General features: G+C 51.6%; 2 protein-coding genes and 1 pseudogene across 3 annotated transcripts in view; all 3 read right to left on the reverse strand.

The window, feature by feature from the left end:
- Positions 1–338: 338 nt before the first annotated feature.
- Positions 339–12,572, reverse strand: ANKRD2 (ankyrin repeat domain 2). The gene is given in 10 exon segments (XM_057737400.1): positions 339–629; positions 1,684–1,782; positions 1,891–1,989; positions 5,434–5,532; positions 5,905–6,003; positions 7,474–7,581; positions 7,691–7,849; positions 9,183–9,284; positions 12,389–12,478; positions 12,480–12,572. Coding segments are annotated over 10 exon segments (1,083 nt in total). The 5' UTR covers positions 12,558–12,572; the 3' UTR covers positions 339–479.
- On the reverse strand, positions 3,034–4,837 carry LOC130854507 (transcription termination factor 1, mitochondrial-like; annotated as a pseudogene).
- A 1,506-nt stretch (positions 12,573–14,078) lies between the features above and the next one.
- Positions 14,079–27,938, reverse strand: part of UBTD1 (ubiquitin domain containing 1) — a 53,058-nt gene continuing 39,198 nt past the window's right edge. For both annotated transcript variants that reach the window (XM_057734508.1, XM_057734507.1), the window contains exons 2-3: positions 16,513–16,740; positions 14,079–15,179 (exon numbers count right to left, since the gene is read on the reverse strand). In XM_057734508.1, the coding sequence (XP_057590491.1) occupies positions 14,794–15,179; positions 16,513–16,687 (561 nt within the window). In that variant the 5' untranslated portion in view covers positions 16,688–16,740 and the 3' untranslated portion in view covers positions 14,079–14,793. The remainder of the gene's footprint in view (positions 15,180–16,512; positions 16,741–27,938) is intronic.

Genomic DNA, 27,938 nt, shown 5'->3' on the forward strand with positions numbered 1-27,938 from the left:
TGATCTGCCGCCCCTCGACTGACCCGCTCCCCTGCCAAGCTCCTCCTGCCAAGCCTGCCACGTGACAGGCCTGTGCTGGCCACACACAGCCCCACAGGACAGCTGTCACCAAGAGGGGGCCCCAGGAAGAGTGCATTGCAAAGCTGATCCACGCTGGGACGTGGGAAGTGGGGTGGCAGGAAAGAAGCAAAAAGAGGCCTCGGTAATAAAAGCAGCAGGGCTGGCTTGGGGGGCCAACGGGCTCCAGGTTCCCCTCCTGCCTGAGCCCACCCTTGCTCCCAGTCTTCCTTCATTCCTAAATATCTCAGGCACAAATAAAAATGAACATCACACAGAGCAAAAATGACTTTTTTTTTTTATTGCGGCAGCTTGTGGGTGCTCCCGGGGCGTGTGCAGAGGGATGGCATAGTCCTCACCTCTGGGGGCCACGCTTACGACGCAGGGGACTGGCCAGGTGTCTGCCGGGCTGGGACAGGCATTTACGGGGCCGGCTCAGGCGGGGGGGCCTCGCGCCCACTCTCGGCAGGCCCCTCCAGCCCGTTCTGCTCGGACCCCGGCTCGGGGTGCTCCAGAGCGTGCCGGGTGTCAGCCTGCCACAGCTGCACCAGGTCCGTGGGGGTCTTTCCTGCCTGGGGGAACCAAGAGGAGGTCTGGTCACGGTTCAGAAGTCTGTGCCAGGAGGTGCCCTCACCTACACCAGTGGTTCCCAACTGGGAGCAAAGGCAACGTCTGGAGACAGTTTTGTGCGACAGCTGGGGTGTCAGGGTACGGCTGGAACCTTGAGTAGGGGCCAGGGACGCTGCTCAAACCTGCCGTCATGCACAGGACAGTCCCCCCACAACAAAGAATTTTTCAGTCCAAAACGTGAATAATGCCGAGGTTGAGAAGCCCTCAATTACGCCTTCCCTTTATCTTCCTAACTTTCCCACTATCCCCTCAGCCTTTCTTTTTCTTTCCTATAGTTAGGTTTTTTAAAAAAAAAAAAAATTGAAGTTTAGTTGCTGTACGATATTATATAAGTTACAGGTGTACCATACAGTGATTCACAGCTTTTAAAGGTTATACTCCACTTACAGTTATTATGAAGGATTGGCTGTATTCCCTGTGTTGTACCATGTATCCTTGTAGCCTAGATTGTACATAACAGTGTGTACCTCTTAATCCCCTACCCCTATATTGAACCCCCTCACCCTTGCTTGAATCAAGATCCCCCCTTATGCAATTCTCCTCCCTTTTCTGATTGCTCTGGGCCCCAAAGGGAGCTTAGAAGGGGGGACCCAGGAGCCTAAAGGAACTGGAAGACCATGGGAGCCAACACGGGGTGCTAGGGACAATCGTGCTGACCAAGTGCTTAGCTTCCCTCCAGCTCTGTCCCTCCACGATTTTGGCCTCTCTAAGCCTGAACATTAGGACCCGCTGTGATCTATTTGCGGGCCTTTGGGAAGTCTTCTTACTGTCCCTCCTGGCTGTTTTCTGCACGTAGGTTTTCTGGACATAGAAAAGCATAGAGCGAGTTGGGAAACTGGGTGGGCCCCCAATCCCCAGGGACCCAGGGAAACCCTTCACTGTGAGAGTGCGCCAAGGGCAGGCGGGGCTCAGGTCTGTACTTCCTCCGAGAGCCCAGTGCAGGCCCTCGGAGAGCCGTGCACATTGTTTACTAGTGAGGGAAAGGAGGGAGCTTACCAGGTTCTTGCTCATCATGTCAGCCCCGTGCAGGAGCAGCAGTTTGATGATTTTGTAGCGGTTGAGCCTCACGGCGTCGTGCAGGGCGCTGTCCCCTTCCTAGAGCCAGTGTGACACTCAGCGTGGCCCATGAGGGCATGTGGGAGCCCTCAGGGGGCAGAGGGAGTCCCCTGTAGTGGGGCTGCGTGCGGGAACCCGGACACTCACCCTGTCTTTGGCATTGATGTCCATGCCCAGGGACAGAAAGTGTTCCACGATTTCCAGCTGCCCCGTCCGGACTGCCACGTGCAGCGCGGTGCTCAGCAGCTGGGTGGGGAGGAAGCAAGAGGTGCCGGCTGCAGGCGCCTGCACTGTGGTACCTCTGGGAGGGGCGGTCTTAACTCCCGCCTATTCCTCGCCCACCGAGGGGCAGGGAACGCTGCAATTTCCCGTCACCCTGTCTGATGCTCTAACTCTAAGGCGTCACATGCCGCTTCCTCTGGGAAACATTCTATGAGTCCCCCCTCGCCTGGAGGCGAGCAACTGCTCATTCCTCTGCCCTTTTATTTATTTATTTATTTATTTATTTATTTGGCAAAAGGATTCTTTTACTTAGATTTTATTACTTACCTCTAGTTTTTTTACCCACACGTTTAGAGGCATTTACAAACACCAACTTATTAGCCATTCCAGAAAGGTAGATAGACAAAAAAAGTATAAGAGGAAGAAATACAGATATGATATTAAAGGCACACTTCTTCACCTAACATGCAACCAATCATCTGTTTAGTTGTTATATTAGTCTATTTGCTGCTGTAACAAATGATCACAAATTGTGCTTAAAACAACACACGTTTATTATCTCCTGGTTCTATAGGTCTGAAGTTTGACTTGGGTCTCAAGGGGCTAAATTCAGGTCTCCGCATGGCTGTGTTCCTTTCTGAGGCACTAAGGGAGAATGCTTCCTTGCCTTTTCCATCTTCTAGAGGCCACCTGCATTCCTTGGTTCATGTCCCCTTCCTCCTTCAAAGCCAGTAAAAGTGGGTCAGGTCCTTCTTACATCACATCACTCTGACCTCTTCTTTTACCTCCCTCTTCCACTTTTAAGGACCCTTACGATTATACTGGGCCCACCCAGATAATCCGGGATAACCTCCCCAACTCAGGACTTCAAATTAAGGTCCTTAACCACATTTGCAAAGGCCTCTTATAATGTAACGAAACATCTCCACAGGTGCTGGGAATTAAGACATTGGTATCTTTGGGTAACCATTATTCTGCCTATCAGAGTTGTCTTTATCTTCAAAGAAATCAGGATATACCCATAGTAAATTGAGCCCACATTGGAGGAGTGGTGGGGCATACTAATTACTTAAATAGAGTACATAGAATTTGGGATGAAAAATTCCTTCCTGTTGTCATATTTTTATTGACATTCTATTTTGAAGATGAACCATAATTAGATACATAGACTAACAGGAGGAATAGGCTGCCATTCAAAACCATGATAGGAAATAGAACTATCTGAATGAATCTGTCAGTTTTTAAATCTGAAGAGAAACCAAACAAGCTTATTTTGTACTTTCTTTCTACACATGTTCTGCTGTAGCACTCAGCAACTACCATTCATACAACAGCCACAGCCTATATCATAAAATTGTATGTTGTACTAATTCAAACTACAGAAAAGGTAGCTGGGAAGACTATACTTGGGCATACGGACCATGAGTTTTTATGAACCTTTAAAATAAAATATCCCAAGGAACATAATATATGTATATGTGGTTAAGAAAACAAACCTGTCCGTTTTGAAAGGTCCAAATTCAAAATGAAATTATATCACTACAAGACTGACTTTTGCTTAATTCCCCGCAACAACGTTCTGTCCAACGTTTAACTTTTTCAATTTAGCGTTATATCTTTTTTGACTCCAAGACAGAAGACCGATGTTTGATATATTCAGGTTATAGCCAGCATTTACCAATTCTTTGAATCAACTTTTTAAAGTACTTATGCTTGAATCCCAAATCCAAGGATTTTCAATTCTGTTAAATGCTAATTTTTTTCTTCTATGAAGCAGTCTCCATAGATTTTTATCATTAACCTTGTTCTCTCCCAAGAAGATCACACCTGGATAGCTTAAAACAAACTTCTGTATCTCTTCTGCAACACACCCAAGAGAAAACAGTTTTTCTTTGATATTTGTGTAGTTTCTTTTCATACAGTCATTGGAAAGGTCTAGGATTTTAGCTCCTGAACCACGTATCAGAACAAGCAGTTCCTCATTGTTCAAACTGAAAGTTGACTGTAAAAATTCAATATCAGTTTTTGCCTGTTTGGTGCTCTGAATTAAGATGAAAGCGTTTTTAAAAATTATCTTCCTGACAAAATCCTTGGGATCATTGTGACCCAAAGACAAACAGACTTCCTGCAAAAATTCAACCATCTGTTTATTCGGATCAAGACTCTTGGAGAAGGTACGTGGGGCCCTGGTTAACAGTCGACAAAGGCATTTACGGGTCAATCCAGCTGAGTAGAGGAACTCTATGTTATTCTCTAGGTTTTGGTTGTTATCGGACCGAAAAAAGGATTCAGGAGAACGTTCCAAAATATTTACAGTTTCAAGGTCTGATGTCACAGTTCTTCTCCACAGATCCCACCTATTGGAAAGGCTTTCAGGTGTGCGTGTTATGGCTCGTGGATATCTGGATATGAAGCTAGCGATCACTTCTTTGCCAGCTCCTTTAGGCAGAAGGAATGTCTTCAGGTCCTGCTCATTAACACTTGCCCTATTAAAAACTCCAGGCTGTCACTTCTTTGCCATGTCAACATCTACTCCCATAGTAAGTAAGTTATTCAGCAGTTCTTCATTTTCCAAGGGTTCACTGCCTGCTTTATCACATTTCCTACCGAAAAGCCTAAATGGAACTGATTTAAAGAGCAGTTCTGTTGAAAATTGGATCATCCAACATCTTGAACCAAAGAGAAAGTTACTTCTCATATACAAGAGGTTTCTTGGTGTCAATGGTAATGGTCAGGTAGCCCAAACCTTTTGGAATGCTCATTTGTCTTAAGGAAAGAGGACTTCGCATTCCTCCAGAAAAGCTGAAAAATAGCTGTCCCTCAACCGGGACTATAACTGGGCGTTGTAGATGCCTTTACTTTCGCTTCTGGAGTCTCCCTCTGCCCTTTTAAAATAATTATAATAGATGCCATTTATTGAGAGATGACTATGTGACGTACATGGCCAAAGCTTACAAAACATTAGCCTTATGTTCAATAAATAATTAATATACATACATTTTCCCATACAATCTGTACAAGAACTCTGCAAGACATTTTATAGATGAGCAACAGAGGCTCAGAGGCTGTCACTTGCTCAAAGTTACATAAAAAGGATTGAGTCAATTAAAAATGGTGGATAAATAAATAAGTGAACAGATGAATAAATGGGTGGATGGATGGATGGACAGACAGAAAGTTGATGAACGACTGCATGGTGAACAAATCCTGCATCTTTGGGTGGTCCCACAGCCACCAAGACAGTGGATCTCTTCTCCTCCCCTCTCCTCTGCTTGTCCTGCTCCCATTCCCAGATGGTGGTCTCCAAGGGCCTGCAGTTGATGGCAAGGACCCATCCCTGGGCCCTGCAGCCACTGTAGAAACCAGACTAGATCACTACCCTCCTGCTCTCTGCTTTTCCACCCTTTGCTTCTCCCCTCCACCCCACCCCTCCGCCCTGCTACCCCACCGTGAGCATTATTTCCTCACCTTATCCCTCACATTGGTGTCTGCTCCTCGGCTCTGCAGAAGTTTCACCACCTCCAAATGGCCCCCACGGCAGGCCCAATGCATGGCTGTGCAATCCAGCTAGAAAGGAAGAGTAGGGCCTAATTACAGAGCTTCAGGGAAGAAAGTACCCTAGGGGAAAGGACCCCAGCCAAGAGGGCAGGGAGATATCCAAGGGAAGGGTCTGGGGATGGATAGGGCCACTCCAGTGGCTGGGCAATGGATGGAGTGGAGCCAAAGAACCCTCACGGTCCATCTATTCCAAGCCAGATTTACAGAGGTGGCTCGGAGGAGGACGTGGGGCCCGCCCAAGGTCATACAACCCACTAGAGGTGGAGCCTGGCCCCCAAGGCAGCTTGTTTATGTCCCAGGTTGGAGGTTTGTAAGGATAGGCAGTCTATGAGTGTGGGACCCACCTCCTGCCCCTCATCCCATACCTGCCCTCTTGCTCACCCGATCTTGGAAGTCCACAGTGGCTCCACTGTCTAGAAGCTTCTCCAGGATCTCCACGTGGCCCTCCAGGGAAGCTCGGTGCAGTGCTGTCCGGTGGAACTGTCCCCAGAGAAATTGTCAGGGCCTAACCTCTGGCCCCAGGCCCGAGCCCATCATCCACCCAAGTTGAGCCCAGGCCTTCTCCCAGCCCAATTCTGACCCTTGTGGCAGGTCCCCATATCGTCCATGTTCTGCCAGCTCCTTCATGCTCTATCTGGACCAGCCTTGGAGGCCTCCTGTGCACTGGGGGCTCTGACCTTCTCACTCTCCCTCAAGCACACAAGCTGTTGCCTGTGCCCAAATGCCCATCCTGCACATACTCCCGGTGAGTCCTTGATGAGTTCTTGCAACTCCATCAAGATGCTGCTCAGGTGTCATTATCTCCTTGAAACTTCTAGGCCACAGCTGTCCCAGGGGCCGAGACAACCCTCCCCCATGATAGACAGTTGAAGGTAGGCTGAGTCTTACTTGACTATTTCCCCTGAGTGCCTCGCCCAGAGCCACGATGGGCAGATGCACCCTGATTACTGACTCGAGGAGGAAATGAACTTCCTTTCCAATGCAGTTGGCTTTCTGCTTTGGTCTCTTGAAACACTCAGGCCAGAGGGCATATCTTTCCCTGGCCTAACGATCCCGTTGTGCATCAGTCTCCCAGCTACTGTCAACCCTTGTCTTTTTGTTTTTGTGCTCCTAGCGCCTAGCACAACGCTCAGGGGCAGGAGAGGCTTAGGTAGACCAAGAGGATTAAAACTCTGGACTCTAGAGAGTGGAAAGGACATGCAGTCTAACCTACAATAATGCAGGCTGAAGGGGGGGACCACTAATTTGCTCAATCCCAGGATATGATCTCGAGGGAGCACCCTACAAAGTATGAAAGAGGCAGTTCCAGGGAAAACAAAAAGGAGTATGATGGGTGATAGAAACATTCTGAAAATTGGGATGGGTGCACAACATTATAAATGTAATTAACGCCATCGAGTTGTACGCTTAAAATTATATATGGCATGTTTTGTGTTATACATATTTTAGCATGATAAGATAAAAATAATTTTTAAAAGTATGATGAAATACAACACAAAATATTATATCCCAGCATGTGCTTTAATAGTTTTTTTAATTCAGTAAATACATATTGAAGCACTAATATTCTATTCGATCCCCATAACGTGCTCTGAGGGGAGGAGGCAGTTTTACAAAGGAGGAAACAGGCACGGAGAGGTGACAGGCTTAGCCACAGGTCACAGAACTAGGGAGTGGTGCAGGTGGGATTCGAGCCCAAATCCCCTGGCCTTGGACTCTGTACTTGATTCCACTCCTCTTTTTTTTCCCCTAAAAATCCAGGTATTAATTACTCTGTAGGTGGTTCAAGTTGGAAAGGGCCTCATGATTTAGAAAAACTCCTGTGTGGGGAAGGGGGCATCTCCCTCCCAAAGGACACTCTGTTCTCAAACAATCCACAGGTGGGCGGGCTGGGGGTGGCGGCTCTGAGAGGGAGGCCTGCAAAGGTGCAGGACCCAGTAGGAGCATCACCTGATCGCAGGTGTTGGGGGAACCCCCATCGGCCAAGAACTTCTCAATGACCTTCATCTTCCCTTCCACCGCCGCTTTCAGGAATGTCTCCGCCTCCACAGGGCCGGTCTGGAGGGCACGAAGGTAGTCACGGGGGGCTGCGCCGCCGCGATCTGAGCCATCCCCCACCTCCCCCGGCTCCCCCTGCCCACGCAGGTGTCCTCCCCAGGACCCTTACGATCTCCTCCGGCTCTGGCGGTGGCTCCTGAGAGGCGGCCAGAGCTTCGCGCTTCTTCTGCTTGCGTTTCTTGCGCAGCTGGATGAGGTTCTGGATTCCGCCTACGTCGATGATCTCCCTCCGCAGGTCTAGGGATGTCTTACGCACGCGCTCTTGGCCCTGCGTGGGGACAGCCCATCACGCCCCACGCTGGGGCACAGAGTGTGGGGTTTGGGGACCTCGGAGCTAAGCTGGACGTGGAGCACAGGGAGATCCTCTCAAGGGAGAAAGAATCCAGGTCTAGCTCTGCCGCCTCGGACTAGGTGAAGCCGATGAGACTGAGACACAGATGCCTCAGATCCGAGGGCAAGGCAGGCTTGAGGGGGCTGCCTGGGAGCTGCCCAGCTTCAAGGCGCCACAAAGGGTGGGGAGTTGATGAGGAAATCTCAGGGGCAGTTCCCAGCCTAGGTCTCCAGAACAGGGTCTGAATTCTCATCTCTTCATGCAGTTCTCTCCCTCCATCCCTTCCTCCCTCCCTTGCTCTCTCTCTGTGTGTGCCTGTGGTCATAAAAGTAATACAGAAACATAAAAGCTCTGAAGAGAAAGTCCTTCTCTCCCAGAGGTAACTTCTATCATAGCTCAGTTGATGCCCTTTCAGACGCGCGTCCTACAGGATCGTCCTCCACACGTGGTGCAGACACTCTGCTTTCCTCTTACCAGCATGGGGGTCTCCCCTGTCAGCGCACACAGCCTCCCCAGCCCATTAACGCCTGCCTCACGCCCTGTGGTATGACTGCCCCATCCCTGCCGCTTCCAAAATGAGTCCCCTGGGATCTTGTGCACGTGCAGATGCTGACATAGCAGGTGTGGGGAGGAAAACTTCCCTCCCCCCCTTCACGTCTAGATTCTTTGGCTGGTCTAGTAATTAAATGGATGTAAGATCGATTAAAAGGATAAAAACAAATTTAATTTCATATGTATGGTAGTCCATAAAAATATGAGACTCAAAGAAGTAGCCAAAGCATGCAGCATTTATACATTTTAGACAACGAAACAATAAATTTGCAAAGTGTTGAAAAGACAAAGGTGTTTGGGTTTGGAGGAGCTAATTAGTGAAGAAAAAACAAGGTTTGTTTATATAACCTTCTCAGCCCTGAATTCCCTTATCTAGCGATAAGGAAGCTTTCCACTTTCCTGATATAGGGAGGGTAACTTCACATGGGAGATTTATTTCCTGCTTTTAGGGGGACAAAGGAGGCTCAGAGTGTCCTTCTTGCTCTGACTTTTTCTCAAATAACTTTAATTTAAAATAATCAATATGCCAAAGTGGTATCTTTGGGGGTGGCATATTCTGCTCCCCTTCACAAGTAAGGGGTGTGGCCGAGATGCTGCATGGCTAACATCTCCCCGGGGGCTGCTGAGCCGCTGGTTCGTGGGCTGCAGCAGGAGGAGCAAGGCTGTAAAGGCCTGGCCTGTCTCCTGAGTGCAGATATGGGATTCTCCTAGCACTTACCTTAACCTTTTGTAAGGACGGACTCTGAGGCCTGTGGTGCTTCTCATCCTCCAACACCAGCATCTCCATGGGCAACTTCTGATGGGTGCTTCCTCGGAGCTTCTGGTGAACCAAGGAGAGGACAGGTTCCGGGGCCTGCCTGCAGCACCGGGGGGCCAGATAGCCTCCCCACAACGAATTCAAGGAACCCCCCCAAGGACCTCCTCCTGTGAGACCTCACAGCCCTTCATGTGCCCCACTCCTGTCTGCTCCAGGAGGGCCCCAGGTCAGAGCTGGGCTCCCCACCTCAGCCTCAACCCCACCCCAGTTCAAACACCTGCATATTGACTGCCCCGGGTCCCCAGCAAAACAGGATTAAGGGCTACTGGAGTGAGTTTTCATGAAATTAAATATATTCCGTTTTTTCAAGCACTGAGGTTTTTGTTTTTTCCTTTTTGACATTTAAAATTCACTTTGATGAAATAATTGTGATAAGAGCTGATAGGTTTTTTATGCGCCTACCTGACAGTACAAAAATTTGGCAACTCTGTCAGTTACCAACTTCTTACCCTCAGATTTTACTGATTCGTGAAATCCTAGAGTATGGAAACTGTTGCTCTCTGGGAACCTGAGGGGTGGGACCCACAGCTCCACAGCTCTCAGCTTGATGGGAACTCTAAGTATTAACCTTATTCTCGTTGTAATAAACTCCGTCCAAGTCTCCTCCCCATTTGTAGCTCCGACTTGCCTGGACTACCTCCTTGTGGCCACCTCCTCTCTTCTAAAGGAAAACACTCTGTGTGAAGTGCTGGTGCCCCGTCTCTGAAGTCCCCGTGTGCGGGAACATTCGCCCAGGTTGGAGGGTTCTGAGTCTGCGTGGCAGCTGGGGAGGAATGGTCTCCCTTACAGAGCTCTCAGCTGCCTTTTGCATTCCCCATTGAGCTCCAGTGTTATACTCTTCAAGGGTGTTTTGAGGGCTGATTTTCCAGGTCTTTATTTCTAATGTTCTTTTGTCCACTGGCACCTCTCTTCCATGTCAGGCTTACGTGGTTTGAGGTCTCCCCAGTGCTGGCCTTGGCTGAAACACTGCACCTTCACCCAAGGACAAGATCACCTTGGGCTTCAGCTACTACTGCATGTGGAATCCTGGCTGGGCTCCTGGAGCATCTAGAGGGTGGGCTTGGTCTTAATCATCTTGGCATCCCCAGCACAGATGACAAGAGCTAGCCCATAGTAGGTGCTCAGCAAATGTTTGGAGAATAAATGAATCAATGAGTTAATGGATGGTGGCAGGTGAGCTCAGCAGCTCTGCACACCTCCAAGTCCTCAGTGATGACCTAGCCCAGTAAGGTCCCCACAACAGAGCCCCAGCCCCTGGGCTGGTCTCTGAGGCTCTCCTTCCCCAACCACCCCAGGAAGGGGGTGCAGGCTGGACAGAGGCTCTCCTCTAAGACAGCTGCTGGGCTGGGGCCTGGTGGGAACAACTGGGGAGTTGAAGGCCTGGCCACGCCTTACCCAGACTCTGTAGCCTCTCTCTTCAGATTTGTCTCAGTGCGCTGGCATACAGTAGTTGCTCAAGAAATGTTTATTGAATTGGGTGTTTGCTGGTGAAACACAACCCAGCAAAACATCCACCTTACTTCATAGGTGGTTGCACGGAGGAAATGAGAGAATGCCTGTCCAATGCATAGCACAGGGCCTGGCATGTAGGAGGCACCCAGGGTCTTGAGAGCCCTGCCACTGCATTTGTTGGATGAATGAATGGATGGAGACTGCTCCGAGTCCCCTTGCTGAAGGTCTCTGTGTCCAGTGGCAGCACTCCAGCAATGGCCCAGTGGCATGACTCATCTGCCTGGCCCTGGTGCACATGCCCTTGGAGGAGCAAGAAATGGCATTCCTGGAGATCCAGGGATGCCCCGGCTGGGACTCAGCAGGCTCAGTCCAAGCTCTTCCCCAGCAAACCTGCCCTCCCCTCCCTAGTCCTCATCTCTTCTTCCACTGGAGTCCTGATCCTTCCCACTTCCTCGCCCCATCCAGTCACTCTTGCTGTTTTGAATGGAGCCTACCTCTGCAACCGATTTATCCCCTCCCTCCCATTCCTGTTAGGGCCAGTCTTCCCCCCTCCATGTCCTTCTCGGGGCGGTCACAGCTGCCTTCCTGAAACAGGTCAGACGGCACCACTGTGCCTCACTCAGCAACATGCAGTGGCTCCCCACTGCCCACAGAATAAGTCTCTTTCACGTGGCCCTCGCTGTCTGGTTTGTGCCCTGCCTTCTCAGCCTCAGCCCCTACTGCCCGACTCTCTCCTGATAGTCACGCTTCCACTCACCTCAACTTTAGCACCTGTTGTTTCCTTAGCCTGGAATACCCTCCCATCCTGATCTCCACTCACCATCCTTGAAGGTCCGACTCAAATGCCTGCCTGTCCACAGAGCAGTCCTCGAGGGCCCACGGTCGGCATGACTCACCAACCCTCTGTGCTCCTTCGCTTCTGAGTTACACCTCTGTTTTGCCCTTTTTCCGCTCTGCCTTCTTTCTTAGTTGACCGTGCACCTGACAAGTGTCGGCTAAAATGAACACGGGGTTGGTAAAGAGGAGGCAAGGGCTGAGCTTACTGAGCCTCTCACTTCTCCCAGCACCAGGCACTTGGCAGAGTAGACTCTAGGTCAAATATTTTTCAATAAAGTGAAGAGTAGAACCAGCCCGCACCCTCCTCCCTCACTTCTTTATTCCAGAGAGAATGCGATTGCCCAGAGCCCCAAGCTCAGAGGCCTCGCAGGTGTGGCTCGTGGTCCTAGAAAACCCATGCTTCCTTTCCCAGCATCCCTTTCTCACTCTGCTCCCAGTCTTTATCCTTCTTCAGGGACAAAACACTGGAGATTTTCCTGTCCCAGCCTCCCACCCAGCAGCTGGGGGATCTCAGGGTTTCATACCACCAGGCAGCATCTGTGTAGCTCAGTCTGTCATCTTGAGGCCCAGGTGAGTGGACAGGGTCTTAGGGAACCCAGCTTGGCTGGCCTACTCCACTGTCTCTCAGATTTGGGGGCTGAAGCCTCCATCTCCCTCTGCCAGCAACGCCCTCTCAGGAGCACCCTGGAATAGAGCCAGCTGGACCCTTGGGGACACCTGTCCTCCTTCCTGCCAGGTATGGAAGCCAGGCTCTTCCTTCCCTTGACAGCAGAGCTGGGTCTCCTCAGGACCCCCTTGGGCCCCCACCCCTGCCCTACCTCATTCTCCTCCTCCTGCGCCAGCCGCTCCTCGATGAGCGCCGTGGCCCTCTGCACCTCCTCGGAGTCCGCCATGGTGCCGTTCACAACCCGCCTCTGCAGGCCACAGGGCCCCGGGGGCTTTATATGCCAGGGCACCCACCCCCGCCCTGCTAGGCGCCTTTGCCATGAGCTCACCGGCCCAATTCTCCACCTGCCTCCCCCACCTGTCACCTTCACCCCAGGCAGCCCCAAGGAGCAGGAGGAGGCAGGGACAGTTGCCCCCCAAACCCCTGGCCTACTGGAGCCGAGAGCCCAGTGCCCCGAGAGCAGGGACTGCAGGAAGGAGCCTGCCCAGCCTCTGCCCTGAGTGCTTAGGCCCAGCTGGGCCTCAGACAGGCAGCTGGGCTGCACAAAGGACCTGCTGGCTGCTCTTAGCCCTGATGGCAGTGCCACCTGCTGGACACCTGGAAACCCTGCTCAGCCAGTGCCAGTGACGGAACCTAAAGGCCAAATGTGGGGACCTAAGATATAGGCCTGCATCCCCAGGCTGTCCTGAGAACAGGCCCTGCTTGCTCTGGGGAGGGGCAGGCTCTGCCTCGCCTGGACTGGAGTGCCAGGCGGTAGGTGGGGGCAAGGGCAGCTGCCTCCTTCTTTGCCTGCTGCTCAAGCAGGCCCTTGCCTCTCTGGGGTCCCACAGTGCCCCCTAGTGAAGCATCGCTGCATTTGGCTGCAAGTCCATTTGTCCCTGACAAACCTCACCCATCTGTCTGTCTCAGGGGGCCTCTGCGGGACTTACAGGGTCTTGCTTCAAGAGCCACTGCAAGGGCTGGAATGCAGTGCCAAGCCCCGCTGATAAAGACACCAGCTCTGAACGATCATCCTTCCCTCCCCGGTTTCCTGGTCAGGCCACTCTGACCGGTGGTCATGCTCACTGAGAAAGAAAAACACTCCCAAGTGGAAAAAAAGCAGACCTGTATCGCCCAGTTCCACACCTGGAACTGTGGGAGCGAGCCCTGGGTCACCATGACCTAGCTGTAACCTGCCACTGAACCAGTGAGGCCACAGCCCTGTGGTTCTGTGACACTCCCGTGGCCTGCCCTTAGCTAAACAAGCTTAAGATTCCCCTCTCTGCTTACAGGCGCACTTTCCCCTAAGGAAGCACAAGACCCAGCTCCTTCTTCCTAATGGTTCCCTTGCTGGCAAGCTGACACCAGCTCATCATCTAAATTTACAAGAGATTTTGCTTTAATGTCACCAAGGGTGCAGCATCTCCAGGACATCCGCACACACCTCAGTCCTGAGGGCCTGGCTCAGGGGCTGGAGCCGGAAGCCAGACGCTTGTGCTGCAAGAGCAGAGCAGCAGGTAACTAACGCCGCCTTCCCGAGATGCTGCCTTCACTTTCAGAGTGAGGTCACATCTGTTACCCCACTTAATCCTGCCAGCAACTGAGGGAGGAGGCGAGGCAGGTGGCATCACCTCCACTTTAAAGATAAGCAAAGTGGGTTCGGAGGTTAAGTGGCTTTTCCTGAGGACCCATGAGAGCACAGATCCGAACACTAGCAGTTCACAGCTCGCTCCACCGTACTCTCTGTGGCACCCAGAGCAGCTGAGGAGGCCACACACCCACCTGCTCCCACCCCAGAACTGGCTTCAGGGCTCCACAGAGCTATAGGAGAACCCAAAGTCAAAGCCAGGCAAGAGAGAAGGAAGGAGCAAAAGGCTTTATTGATAAATATGCGGATATGTCTGTACACAGGGACCTGCCGTGGGGCCATGACCAGGCTGCAGACCCCCTACCGCCGAGGTTACAGCCAGGAGATGGCCCTGTGCAGACCCCTGCCACGACAGCCACCTGGCCACCGCCTCATCTCTGCCAATTGTGCTGGGGGCTGGGAGAGACAGAGGCCGGCCTCAGGCTCCCCACCCCTGGGGCTCACGAGTGGTCCCCTCCCCTCTGGGGGACTGGCACTGTGCCCAGGGCAGAGTCAGGGGGTAGGGGCAAGGGAGGGAGACAGCAGCTGCTTCAGACCCTGAGCAGAACACCGGAGTGAGCACAGCCGGCAGCACCAGATGACAGATCTGGGCTCCAGGGGCCTCCAGGCTGGCCCTTGTGGCTCGAACCGGACGCCAGAGAGAGGCAAGGTGGAGGGCCCTGGTTTGCCTTTTCCCTGACAAAGCTGTCGAGGCCTGTGTGGGGCAGCACGCTGTTTCCTGGGTGCTGGACACTGGCGGCCCACGGTGTCCCCGGGACGCAGGGTCCCCTCGGGGCTCGCCCAGCAGCCACACGCGGGAGGCGCCCCCGAAGAAAAGAACAGCTCTCCAAGGCAGCGGCAGGGCGGAGATGCCTAGTGCTCCAGCCGGCAGGCCTCTCCGCCCTGCAGAGGCCTTCCCTGGCCTCTCTGTCCAGGGCTCCGTGGGCTCCTCAGTCCTGGGGCGGCGGGGGCTGGTTGACGATGACCTGGATGACAAAATCTTTCTGGATCTTGGTTTCCTGGAGCCGCGTGCGGTCTGTGAGCAGCTTCCCGGAGAAGAACCATCGCTGCCAGGATGGCTCAATGCCCTCCTGGGTGTGCAGCTGCCTCTTGAGCTGCCCCACCGTGTCGGGCAGGCTGGCGCTGAGCCTCACGTCCTTGCCCGTGGAGAGGCGCACCTTCAGCGGGAACTCTCGGCGCACGCTGGGGGTGGGCTCGGGGGGCTCCAGGCTCTCCTCCTCAGTGTGCTCCAGAAGCAGGTTCACGGGTGGCGACAGGCAGTAGATGGGCAGCTGGTAGCGATTGCCCAGCTCATCGTAGCATTCACAGAGGGTGCCTGTGGGAAAGGTAGGGTGGTCAGAGTCAGCTTGGGGACCAACTGCTATGGGTTAGCGTGTGTCCCCTCCACCAGTTTCATATATTGAAGCCCTAGCCCCACAACGTTACTATATTTGGAGACAGGGGCCTATATGGGAGTAATTAAGGTTAAATGAGGTCATATAGGTGGGGCCCTGATCCGTTAGGATTAGTGTCCTTATAAGAAGAGACACCAGAAAGCTCATGCTCTCTCTTTTCTCCTACAACAAAGAGACAGTGAGCAGGTGGCCATCTACAAGCCAGGAGGAAGGCTCTCACTAAAAACCAAATCAGCTCCCACCTTGATCTTGGGCTTCTCAGACTCCAGGACTAAATTTCTGTTGTTTAATAAGCCACCCAGTCTGCAGTATTTTGCTATAGCAGCCTGAGCAGACTAATACACTTGTCATGGTCACTCTACAGTCCCCAAACCCACCCTACAGTCAGGTCTTCCTGGGACAGCGGGTGGGAGCTTGAGGTAGAATCAGGAAGACCTGGGCTGACATTCTGGCTCCACCAAGTACTAGCTCATTCAGCCCTAGCAAATGACTTAACTTTTCATTTGTTCATTCAACAACTCCTTCCTGAACATATGTGCTGGGTACTAGGGTTACAAGCACAAAAGAAATAGCACAGGCCCTGCTCTTCATGACTTACAGCCAGTGGGCCTCAATCTTCTTACTTGTACAATGTATTGCATGTAGTAATATATTTACTATATCTTGAGCACCTACTAAGTGCTAGGGCTGGACTAAATGTATCTTGCTGAATCCTAACAGCCACCCTATGAGGTTGGTATCCCCACTTTATAACTGTCAAGTCACTGAGGCTTTAAATTTGAGAAGCTCAAGGTCACAGCTAGGAACAGACACTCAGTGAAAACCCAGTCTCTGACTCTATATAGAGTTTCCACTGTTATCCTCTGCTATACACAGTTCCAGGGGCTGTTATGAAATTAAATGAGATGATGTAGTAGAAGCTTCTAGCTCCGTACCCAGTACATAATAATACTCAACACATGTGCTGGGATCCCAAAGCACTCCGAGCAATCTTCAGCTTGCTCTCATCACACTGCCCTGAGGTTTGCTGGTGTCTTTCCAAGCCCTTGTTAGGCAAGCAGGGACTGTCTCATTTTTCTTGGTGTCCCACTCCTGGACCATGTTCATAAGGACTGCTTGAATGAACAAGTGACTAGCCACACCAGCCACCCACCAGCCTGGATGGAAGCTCCCGACGTGCGGCTGGCCACTGGCTCTCCTCCACCCTGATGGCCCCTTGCTCCGTTGGGGAAAGGCCCCGCCCTGCCTGCTTACCGTGAGGCAAGGTGATGCTGGCTCCGTCCAGGATGGCCTGAGCCAGCTCGTGGTCGTTGGCCTCGGCTGCGTAGGCGGCAGCCTTGAGGGCATCCCAGATCTCCTTGCGGCCCTCGAAGGCAGGCGCCGTGTCCCAGAACTCATCCCTCTTGCTCCGCAGCTGCCCGTCAGTCATCGGGTAGTCGCTCTTCCACTTTAGCCGCTCCTTCTTCAGGGGCTCGTTGCGTCCTGGGCAGGACAGAAGGGAGAAGCTCAGCATCTGGAGAGCCAGGACCGTGGTCCGCCCTCTCCCAGCCCGGCCTCCCGGCCCTCACTGCAGTGGCTCCTGAGCATTTGGGTCTCCAGGCCCTTTCATGGAGTCAGGGAAGAGTCTGGAAACTGTACACACCCCACCTGGGGGTGTACACCACATCTGTCAGCAAAGCATATACTGCCTTTGGTGTTGTTGCTGCTGCTGTTTAAATCTTAATTTTACCCTCTATCTTTGCTAGTAAGGTAGGACGTGCTCAGTATTTTTAAACTCTGGAAAGAATGTAGCTGTGTCAAAAAACTTACTGCCACCATTTACAGAGCCAGCTTATGCCAGATCACAGGCTAGGCACTTTAGATCCTCAAAACGACCCCACAGATGGGGAAACTTAAGACCCAGAGAGCTGTCATTGGTCTAAAGCCACACAGGTGCCAATTTAATGCCAGGCTTTCTAACTCAGAAGGCCACCCTCAGACCACTGTCTGTACCATGCTGCCATTGGGGAAAACTTACTCAAGAATTCCAACATTCAGAAGTAACGACTGCTGACACTTAGATATATTTCCTTCCAGCTTTCTTTCCCCCATTTTTCTCAATCGAGTTGGTTTCGTATTATACAATTTACTTCTAAAATATTCCTTGTTCTAAAAAGGATTTAAAATGTTGGGACTTCCTTGGTGGCACAGTGGTTAAGAATCCGCCTGCCAATGCAGGGGACACGGGTTTGATCCTTGGTCCGGGAAGATCCTACATGCTTCGGAGCAACTAAGCCTGTGCACCACAACTACTGAGCCGGCACTCTGGAGCCTGAGAGCTGCAACTACTAAGCCCATGTGCGGCAACTATTGAAGCCCATGCGCCTACAGACTGTGCTCCGCAACAAGAGAAGCCACCACAATGAGAAGCCTGTGCACCGCAACGAAGAGTAGCCCCTGCTCATTGCAACTAGAGAAAAGCCCGCGCACAGCAACAAAGACCCAACGCAGCCAATAAAGTAAATAAATAAATAAAATTTTAAAAAAATAAAATAAAATGTTTTCATGCCAATATACAACTTTCTGTTCATTTCACACTTATATTACCGTCCACATATATTCCCATGATTAAAAATTATAAACATTTTTAATGTCTTATTATTAATGTTCTACCATAAAGTTACAAATAATTTTTTTTTAATCATAACCAACCAACTAAAAAATCCCTGCAGCATCTGAAGAAGAAAACAATTCTGTTAAATGTCATTATTCGTGTTACCCAGTTCCAAGTGACCTCCAATACAACTTCAGACCACAGTCAAGACTGAGGGCAGAAGCATCTCTCAAAGGCTTTAGGAAGCTCAGTCATCTCAAAGCTGAAGGCGGAATGAGCCACAGGAGTAACGTCCAAAGCACTTGGCTCCCGTTATAACTCAGATCATAGGTGAGATGCAGAACTAAAGCTGGGCCGCTTCCCCCACAGGCTGGGGCAGAAGACGGGGCTCCTCAGGGGAAGAGAAGGACATTCACTGTCTACCAACTGTGTGAAAGAAAACTGTGTAAGCACTTTACTTATATACATCATCCCATTTCACTCCTCCAATGGCTTTAGGTAGTAGGTGTTATTATTGCTACTTCACAGATGATGGCACAAAGAGATTAAATGACTTTCCTGAGGTCACACAGTAAGTAACAGAGTGAGGGTTCCACCTCAGGTCAGACTAAATCCACAAATGGCCCTCCTGTGGGTTTGCCACTATCTGTGCAGACAGAAAACTCTCAAGCCAGACATTTAATCTAAAGTGTTCCTGGGTTAGCAGAAGGAAATGTAAATCCTCTTTGTAGGAAAACAACTTTAAACCAGGCCTCAAACAATTCCCGAGATAAAGTTCCAAGAAAAATAAATAATAAGGTCATAGTTTTTTTTTTTAATTACAACATACAAAGAAACAAGGCAATATGGGCCTGAGCCAGCAAAAACAACAGGCAAAAGAATCAGACTCACAAAGACTGCAGATATGGGATTTGTCAGACACAGATTACGAAATACCGAGTTTTAGAAATGAGAGCCTGAAAAATATGAACAGGGTATGAGAAAAACACCCACATAGCTGTCATCAGAAGTATTCTGTGTGAGCAGCAGAGGAGAAACACTGGGGATTTTTCTTTACAATGGGCTATTGATAAATGGTGTTGGGACTACAGGTTCTGCATATAGAAAAACATGAAACAGGATCCCTACCTCACGCCAGCCACAAAAATCAAAGCCAGATGGATCAAAGGCTTAAGTGTGAATGACAGAAAGGAGGCAGAAAGACAGAAACAGAAGATGACAGGATTGCCCATGTGTCTTTTGCAGAGGTTTGGCCTGGAGGTGTTTCTGCCTGGATCAGTCAAGTAGCTCTGCTTCCTGATTTCTGACCCCTTTTCTCTTTGGTCCTTTAGCATTGATGACTCCCTAACAAGAGCTCTGACCCATCAGGAGGATTCACAGGCATTATGCAGAGACACCCTCGGGACCTCTGGGGTGTGGCTCCTCTGCCCCTCTACTCAAGGACCCGACATCAGGGCTTTTTAACTTCTTGAACTGATCTCTAAAGTTCCTTTCTCCTTCCTCTTTGCCAGATGTCACTTCTTACTGGTCTCCATCTAACCGCTGCTCCTATTGGGTAGAGGTCAGGCCCAGCCAATGGGCCATCCCTAATCTGCTGAGGGCTGAGAAAGCTTTGTCAGCACTGTCAAAATTGAGAGCATCTGGTTCTAAGAAAGGCTTCCTAAAGAAGAGGCTAGGCTCTGGGATATCTGTTGTTCCTGCTCAGATGTCCCACCTCACTTTACTTAAATGGCCAGGTTTTGGTTCTGTCCCTGACAATCAGGGTTGCTGGACTGGTGACCTCGGGACACCTGAAGTGTAACTGTGTAGGCGTGCTTCTCACTCTCTAATATAAACACAGCTCCACGGGGTCCCCTTTCACAGCTGTCACCTCAGGGAGCCCCGTGTAGCTGAGGGGTGCTTTGCTTGAATACCTGGCCTTCAGAGTCCCCTCCCCTCCACACAGAGCATGCTTTCCTGTCTGTGCTGTCTCACCCCAGGAGGGACACGATGCCGGTGAGCCTCCTCAGGTATTAACTGCACCTGCATCACCCAAGGCACAAGGGCTTAAAAGTTCCTCACCCTGCACGCTGGTCCTTTCAGGCTGAAAATACTAGAAAATATTAGAATGGGGTGGGGTGGAGGGGAGGGGGAGGGCTGAGGTAAGAAAGGGCAGCAGGAGCCCAGCCTTCTCAGCTGTCACTGCGCCTCTTCGCCAGCAGGGGGCAGGTGCAGCACCTCTGGGCCAGGGGCTGGGCTCCCTTCACAGCGAGTCAAACAAAACATCCAGCAGTTCCCCAGGCCCAAGGCAAGCACGCGTAAGAGACATGCCAAAATGTCCAGATCCCTATACACTGATGCTTACAATCTTAGGCACAGATAAGAGACAAAACAGAAAAGGAAGCTTTTACTCCAAACATAAAAGCTAATGGATGGTGAGTATTTTAAATTTAATTTACTTAAAAAAATGATGTTTTATAGTTAGTTGAGTCAAAAAATATTGGGCAGTAGAAAGGGTGTGAATACTTTTATGTGCTGCACAAATTGGTACAAACTTTCTGGAGGGCATTTGCTATGATACCAAAGAACTTAAAAGTGTGCATCCCTTTGGCTCAGCGATTTAGTTTCTAAGAAAGTATTCTAAGAAAACAATCACGTGTGTGTAGCAAACGTTCATCTACAAAGCTGTTTCGCTCAGCGTGGTTTTCTAGAAATAAACTAAACGCACAGGAGAAAGGCTATATAACATCTGTGCACCCCTAACAGCCACTCTGTGATGGGGCAGAAGGAGGCTGAGTAACGTGGGGAAATGTCGTGATACAGTGGAAGAAAAGTTTAGAGAACAGCAAGTGCTCTGAGCTCTGGCTTTTATTTCTAAAAACGTATGTAAAATTACATACATTAAAAAGACTGGAAGGATTTACACCAAAATGTTAACATTGGTTATATCTGATTGGCAGTTACCAATAATTTTTTTTTTGCTTCTATTTTTCAGGTTTCCAACAATAAGCATAAATTACTTTAGTAATAAGAATAATACGATGAAAGTTGTTAACAAGGAAAAAGGGTACATTAAGTTCTGAGGAGCAACCACAGAAAAGTAGGAAGTTTGGGGAGCTGAGGGGTGGGGTTTGAGGGTGGTGGTGACCTGAGAGCCCAAGGCCCACAGCGTCTAGGATTTCAGTTGCCGGCAGTTCTGTACGACTCTGCTCAGAGCCAGGCAGGCTCTGTTGGTTTCAGCAGCAGCAGCAGCATCTAGTGGTCTCTGCTTACGTCTCCACCTGTCCTAGATAAGCTCCAGGTCGAAGACAGAGTGACAGAAATGGTCCCTATCCCCAGTGCAGTTGACAAAAGAGAGATTTAAAAAACAAAAGATCAAGGTACACACCTGTATGGGGAGGGACAGTGAAATGCTCATGAAAATCACTGGTGATCGTGGTTGGCAGGGAACTGGGCAGACAGTGTATGTTTCTGACTAGACGCAAAAGCTGGGGTCTTGAGAGTTGCCTTAACACCACTTGTGTTAGGACCTCCTGAAGTGCTGGTTAAAAAGGCAGCTTCCCAGAGCCCACCTCAGACCCACTGAGCCAGAATTGTAGGGCTAGGCTGGTACGTACTTGATTCTGATTGAAACACCCCACTTGTGAGCACAGCAAACAGATGTGAAAATGACCCGTGCGTCCACACCTTAACATCAGCTAGTTCAACGGATCGCCTCCAAAGTTGCTGCTGAGAGCAGATTGAGAGGGTAAAGAGGGAAGAGAGTGAGAGGGCATGATGTCTGGGTTGGGGGAGGATAATGATGGTGGACGCTGTGGTTTGGCTGGATAATGAATGGTGTCTGGCGATACCACCCCCAAGGGAGGGTACCCCGAGGAGAGTGGGAGAGACGACACTAAAGATCCTTTCCAATTTGCAAAGAGCTGGAGTGCATCTATGAGTGCATGTGTGATTCACACTGCTTAATTCAGAATAACTACACAAGAGGGGATTCTCAAGAACCCACGGAAGGACAGTGGGCTTGGCTGCTTCCCTCTGAATATCCCTGGCCCAGTGCAGGTTCTCAGCAAGTGTCTGCTGAGTTGAAAAGGGAACTGACAAGTGCATAGTGAATGGCTTGGGAGCACAGTGGAGGAATCACAGCTGAGAGCAGCAGTGGGCAGGCAGGGGGAAGCAGGAGAAATGGAAAAGTCAGGCAGTCCCTTCGCTTGTTGATCTCAGACCCCCAAGAGATCCTTATTGTGGCTTCGGGGACTGGCACACCTGAGCCACTGTGAAGTGACACCAAGTCTGAGACCACCCAAGGGAACCAGAGATTTCCCAGGACAGTCAGTCCACCCAGCCCAGGAGACAACCCTATTTATACCTGCGGCAATCCCCAAGCTCTATTTCCACACTTGGTTACCAAGCTGCATCCCCAGGTCCCTACTCCAGGGATGGGGCTAGTGGTGTTCTTCCCAGAAGTACTGATTACGTGACAAGCCTGGGCTTGCTCTGGCTGGTGGCGGAGATGAGGCTCCAAGCAGAAGAAGGCCTCCCCGTTCCAAGAGCCTGGGCTGCAATGGCCCTTTGACCAGGATGCAGACTCCAGTCTCCCCTCCCTTCCCCTTCCACCCTGGCAGTCAGAACTGGGCTGCAGGGGGCTGGAGAGATGTGGCTGAAGCATGGCACCTGGCAGGGGGGGATAAGAGGCCCAAAAGAGCAGCAGGCCCAGAAAAGGATCAGCCCAGCCGAGGAGGGTGCAGGCAGGGGAAGCGGAGCCCAGGTAATCCCTTCAGGAAGCACGGTATTTATAGTCAGACTTAGCCCAGGATGACCCTCAGAGGCTGGGTAACCTTAGAAAGGAAAGTGCTGGCCCAGCTCTGCTCAGCTGGGGCCTCCCCACGTGGCCTCTTTACAGCCTGGGCCCATCTTCCCCATTCATTCCCTTGGGCCCAGCTCCAGGGTTCAGGGAGGGGAAGGGGTGGAGACAGTTGCTAAGTGACAGCCCAGGTTTCCTAAGCTGCATCTCTTCCTGGGCTCGTTGGGTCCCAGGGGTCATGGGTAGGGTTGAAGGACTCGAGGCTCCTCTGGGAGCCCTGAACTCAGCTCTGTTGATGGTGCCCAGTCTGGGGCAACTGCAGTGCCCTGTAATGGCTGGGACCATCTCCAGTTCATCACTGGGATCCTGGGGACAGGCCCAGGTCCAGCACACAGCTGGTCGCAACCACTGTCTGCCCAATGAATGAGTGAATGAAGTGAACAAGCCATCTAGGAAAAGTGGGAGGAGCTGGAGAGAGCAGAGGCCAGATCAGAGATGGGGGGCAGAAGAAATCTGCCGGAAGAAATCCTAGTAAGGGAGAGAGGCGAAAGACGGGGGTGGCAGAGGTGGAAGTCCAGGAGGGACAAAACCAAGTTCTGGAGGTGTACAGTGAAGAAAGAGGGCCTGGATGTCAGAAACCACGCCCAGAGAGAGCCTGGAACCTTCGTGGCAACAGGAGAGACGAAAGTGCAGCCAAGAAAAATAAACCTACCCAGAGGCCCCCTGTCTGGGCGCCTGTGGGTGTGGACAAGGGGGCACACAGAACCGGGGAGACAGTGTGCGCGTTCACTGCGCTTGCACACAACGCGCACACTTCCTGGGCTGTGCTCAGGGAAGCAGGCCCTGTATCTGCTCTCTGCTCTGTGTCCCCAGCCCAGGGCCCCTGGCCCAGAGGCCAGGCAGGGCAAAAGGTGGCATCCCAGGCTGGGCTCTGACCAACTCTCCCCCTGACCCGAGATGACTTCCCCCAGCCATTCCCGTCCCATTTCCTGAGGGAAAACTGGCCTTTCTGATCTCTACACACAGAACCCCCAAATCCCCAGGGCCTACTCTGGGATTCAGCCTGCCATAGAGCCAACAGCTCCTTTTCTGGGGCTGGCTGGGAAAGAATGATGTATTTCATAGGCAGAGTTAAAACATCAGGTGTCTGGGAAATGACAGTAATTCTCCTTGTTTTAAGTTCATATGAATTAAAAAACAAACAAACAGAAAACAAAACCCCAGCCTGTTCCTTTCTTGTAGTGAACATACTCCTGTCCTCATCACGTGCTGATTTTTCTTCCCGGGTGTAACAAAGTCGTGGCCTGAATGTGAACAGTTCCAGGACTATCAGCACTAGAAAGAACCCGGATTTCAGATAATTATGAGTTGAGAGACCCATCAGCATCGGCCGTCTCTCCAATCTGGCTACTCGTGCGTGGGCTTCAGAGATGGGTGGGGCAGGAGTGGGGGCTGCTTGGCTACTGATCGCCTGTGTGAGTACAGCAGGCCGCCTCATCGTTCCAAGCCTCGGTGTCCCCTTCAGTAAAGAGGATGTAACTCCCACCTCACCGGATTGCTGTAAGGATTACAGAGACCACTCTGCCCAGTACATAAAAGACAGCAGCTATTGTAATTAGCCATCAAGCCAAGTCAGTAACGCTCACTACCATTACGCAATTAACGCAATGAAAGGTTACCATCTTTTTTCCTTTTTCCATAAAGTTGCTGCGATTTTGGCAACTTTGAAAACTCCTGCTGTAGTGAACTCTTGGTCTCTACATCCCCCAGGGCAGGAGGATGCAGGGGTTAAATGAGGTGAAGTCTGACAGGGACCAAGAGCGGGCTTGAGGGATGTCTGCTGCCCTGTGCGGCTGCGCAGCAGAGGGTCAGCACTTTTCCTGGGGCAGAAGAGTGAGGATGGCGGCTAATCAATAAAACGGGAACTCCCCAGAGGTTGCTGGAACTCTCCGGTATCTGGCCAGCTCCCCGTGCTACCTCAGGACTCTAGAGAGGAGAGCCAGGTCATCTCTGCTACGGCTTTCCACAGCCCTGCTGTCAAGGAGGGTCCCTGCTGGAGGGTCCAGACCAGCACCAGCTTGGCAGCCAGGTGCCTAGAGGCCTGACTTCTGACACTCAAGACTCTGTCCCCTGGGTGTCAGATGCCACCCATGCTTCACCTTAGACACACACCACTCCGTCAGGGCAGGTCCCCCAGAGCATGGCAGAATCCTGAAGCCAGGCGTGACCTTAACGTCATTTACTCTTGCCCCTTCATTTTACAGATGAGGAAACCGAGGCTCTGAGAAGTGATGTGACATGTCCCAAACCCCACAGCTTTTGCCTCTGTGTGTGTGTGGGGGGGGGGGGGGGTGGGGGGTGGGGGGGGTGGGGGGAGGTACACTGTTTCTACCAAACCATTCCACTGCCCGGGAAAGCTGAATTATAACCAGAATATTAAAACATCTGGAGTTGGACCCAAAGATGATGAATACGCCAACAGGAGGCGCAGGAAGCAGAGCACGTCTCAGGAGCAAGGGTGGGAGAGGTACAAGTCGGTCGGACCTTTCCTGTTCCCACTAGGAAAGAATGGAATCTAAGAGCTGGGCCCTCTCAGGACACCAGGGCCTGGCTGTGCATCCAGGTCTCCTGCGGGCTTGACAGAAACACTGGCTCGGGCAATAGCCCAAGACTCTAATTCCGCAGGGCTGGTTTGGGGCTCAGTGATGGAGGCCAACCTCCCACCTGTACAATGCTCCCGCCGGGGGTAATTCAGCCTCCGTGAGCACTTCCGGAGACACTCACTACGCCAGGAGGAAAGCTATTCCACTGCTGGTGGATCAAATGGTTAGGAAGTTAAGTGCTATAGTCACCCTTCACTGAGCACTAACTATGTAGCAGGCAGTAGGACAGAGAAACACAGAGACTGAAGTTTTTGGAGTCAGACAGACTGGGTTTTGAACGTCAGCCCCATCATAAATTAGCTAAGTGACCTTGGGTAAATGTCTTAAGCTTTCTAGTCTCCTCTTCTGAGAGGCAAGGAGTTAGTAACAGCCCACTTCTTAGGAAGGTTGGAAGGACTGGAAATATATGTATTACATTAGCTAACAGGATCAAGAAGAGCCTATATAATAAATCAACTCACCTAACACCCCATACCCTAGGTGCAGTCTCCCTAGCACCAGAGCTTGTGCTTCTTCAACCTGAAGACAGACAGACACCCATACACACACACACAGACCCCAGCACCACACTTGCTACAGAGGAGGCACTATTACTGTCACTGAAATTGTTTTTGCCACTGTTATCATTAAGATTATTATTTTGACCTGGAATCCACTGGCTCTGTTCTCTGGAATGACACAGAGCAAGTCACCTCTGTCACAGGGTGACCTTCTGCTCTTCTCCAGACTGAAGATCCCTGTTCCCTCTACTGTTACTCCAGCTTCTTTACCACCCTATTCACCCTCCCCTCAACTAACCAACTCACCTAACAGCCCACGTGAGGTCTGCCCGGTACCAAGCCCCGCTGGGCTCTGGCTTTCTCTGCCTGTGCACCGGCCCCTCCACCTCCACAGCAAACGTGACAGCAAGTCTGCCCAGCACTGCTGGGGCTGGAGCTAGAAAAGACCCCACAACCCTTCCCCTGGCCATGGCTCCACATTCCCTCGGGCCCGGTGTTCATTTACAGTCGCCACCCTGTCTTTCTTTCAGGCCTGTCTTAAGCAGGTGGACTTGGAGTTGAAGACCTGGGCCTGTTTCCATCACGGCCCCTGCCGGGTGACCTGGCCACAGCCCTTCACTCTCCAAGCACAGCCCCCCAATTCTGTGCACCTCAGAGACGCTAAAGTACTCCAGGGAGCTTCCATGAGAAGCCTCAAATGTGAGGTGCACACAGACGCGTGACATCGCTGCGATCCAGAACCCCACCTTCTTCAGGCTCACCCACTTCCTCACACGGCACAGCTCAGGACCCACAATGGTCTGTTTGTGGATCAAAAGAGAGCTCCTCGCCTGAGCAGGTTCACGCTCCTCCAAAGCCAGGCTCGGGCCTTGCAGGCAACTAGCTGTGCCTGACTCATTCTTTCCCCTTCCTCCTCTACAGCCCGTGAATCACTGGCTCTGTCAGGCCAGCATCCTCCCTGTTTCCTTCCCATGCTTTGCCTGGTCCTGACCTCCATCCATCAGGATGCAGGACAGAAGCCTCTTCCCTCCGGGACCCACACACACCTCACGCCCAGCCCTGCAGAGTGTGAGTGTCCCACACCGGCCCTGAGTCACATGCTGCCTTGCGTGCATGTCCCCTGCACGTTGTGCTGTCCCTGCAACTTGACCGTCAGCTCCTGGAGGGGAGGCTCTCGAGAGGCGATACAGTGTGTCGCAACAGAAACACGGCTGCCTGGGCCCCAGCCCCAGGGATTCTGATTTCATTGCTCTGGGGTATGGCCTGAGCCTCAGAGGAGTTGAAAGCTCTCCAGGTCATTCTCATATGTGGTCATTCTCATATGTGGCTGAGAAGCACTGATCTGGAACTAGGCTGGCCAGCCTGGCTGGCTGCTTTGACTGTTTAATGAGGCCTCAGAGAGGGCCTGGCAGGGGAGTGCTCAGGGAGAACCCCAGGCCCGCCTGAGGCTGACCATCTGGACGGTCCTTTCAAGGTTCACAGGCAGACTGATCCTAAGGCAAGGCGCAGATGGCTCAGGGGACCCTGTGCCTTGGGAAACCCGGCTGCACCGTCCAGAGGATATGGGGCGAGGCCCCTCTCTGTAGAAAGGAGTGGGGAAGCCAAAACGAGAGGCCAAGAGCAGGGGCTTCGGAGTCAGACAGCCCTGGACTAGCTACTTTATCTCCTTACTAACAAGGAGCGCCCTTCCTCTCTCCACTCCACTCAGCCCGAGGCCTGCTCTCTGGGCCTGTGTGGCCGGCACCCAGATACCCTCTTCCGTAGGGACACAGGCCGAGCCACAGACTTTGGGATAGAAAGTGTGTAGCTCCAAGGCATTGGGGGACAGTGGGAGAGCAGAGGGAGGGAGGTCCTATTTCCTAACAAAACCCCCCACCCTCTCCCCAGATGCTCTGGGCAAGAAGAAGGGAAAAACCTGAGTCATCAGTGCTGCGTGACTCATAGGCCAACAAAACTTACTTGCCAGACCGGCAGGGAGGAGAGCCTGCTGCTCCCACCACAACCGGGGGCCGTGGGCAGGTAAAGCCCATCCCTCCATTCCTGCCCACCACCAGCTGCCAGGCCTGAGTGGCTGGCCTGGCAGAAGTGTCTGTCAGCTTGGCCCCCTGACAGCCACACCCTCCCGTGGCTGGTTCAGTAACTTA

Source organism: Hippopotamus amphibius, chromosome 5 (assembly GCF_030028045.1).
Source record: "Hippopotamus amphibius kiboko isolate mHipAmp2 chromosome 5, mHipAmp2.hap2, whole genome shotgun sequence".
Taxonomy (NCBI): Eukaryota; Metazoa; Chordata; class Mammalia; order Artiodactyla; family Hippopotamidae; genus Hippopotamus; species Hippopotamus amphibius.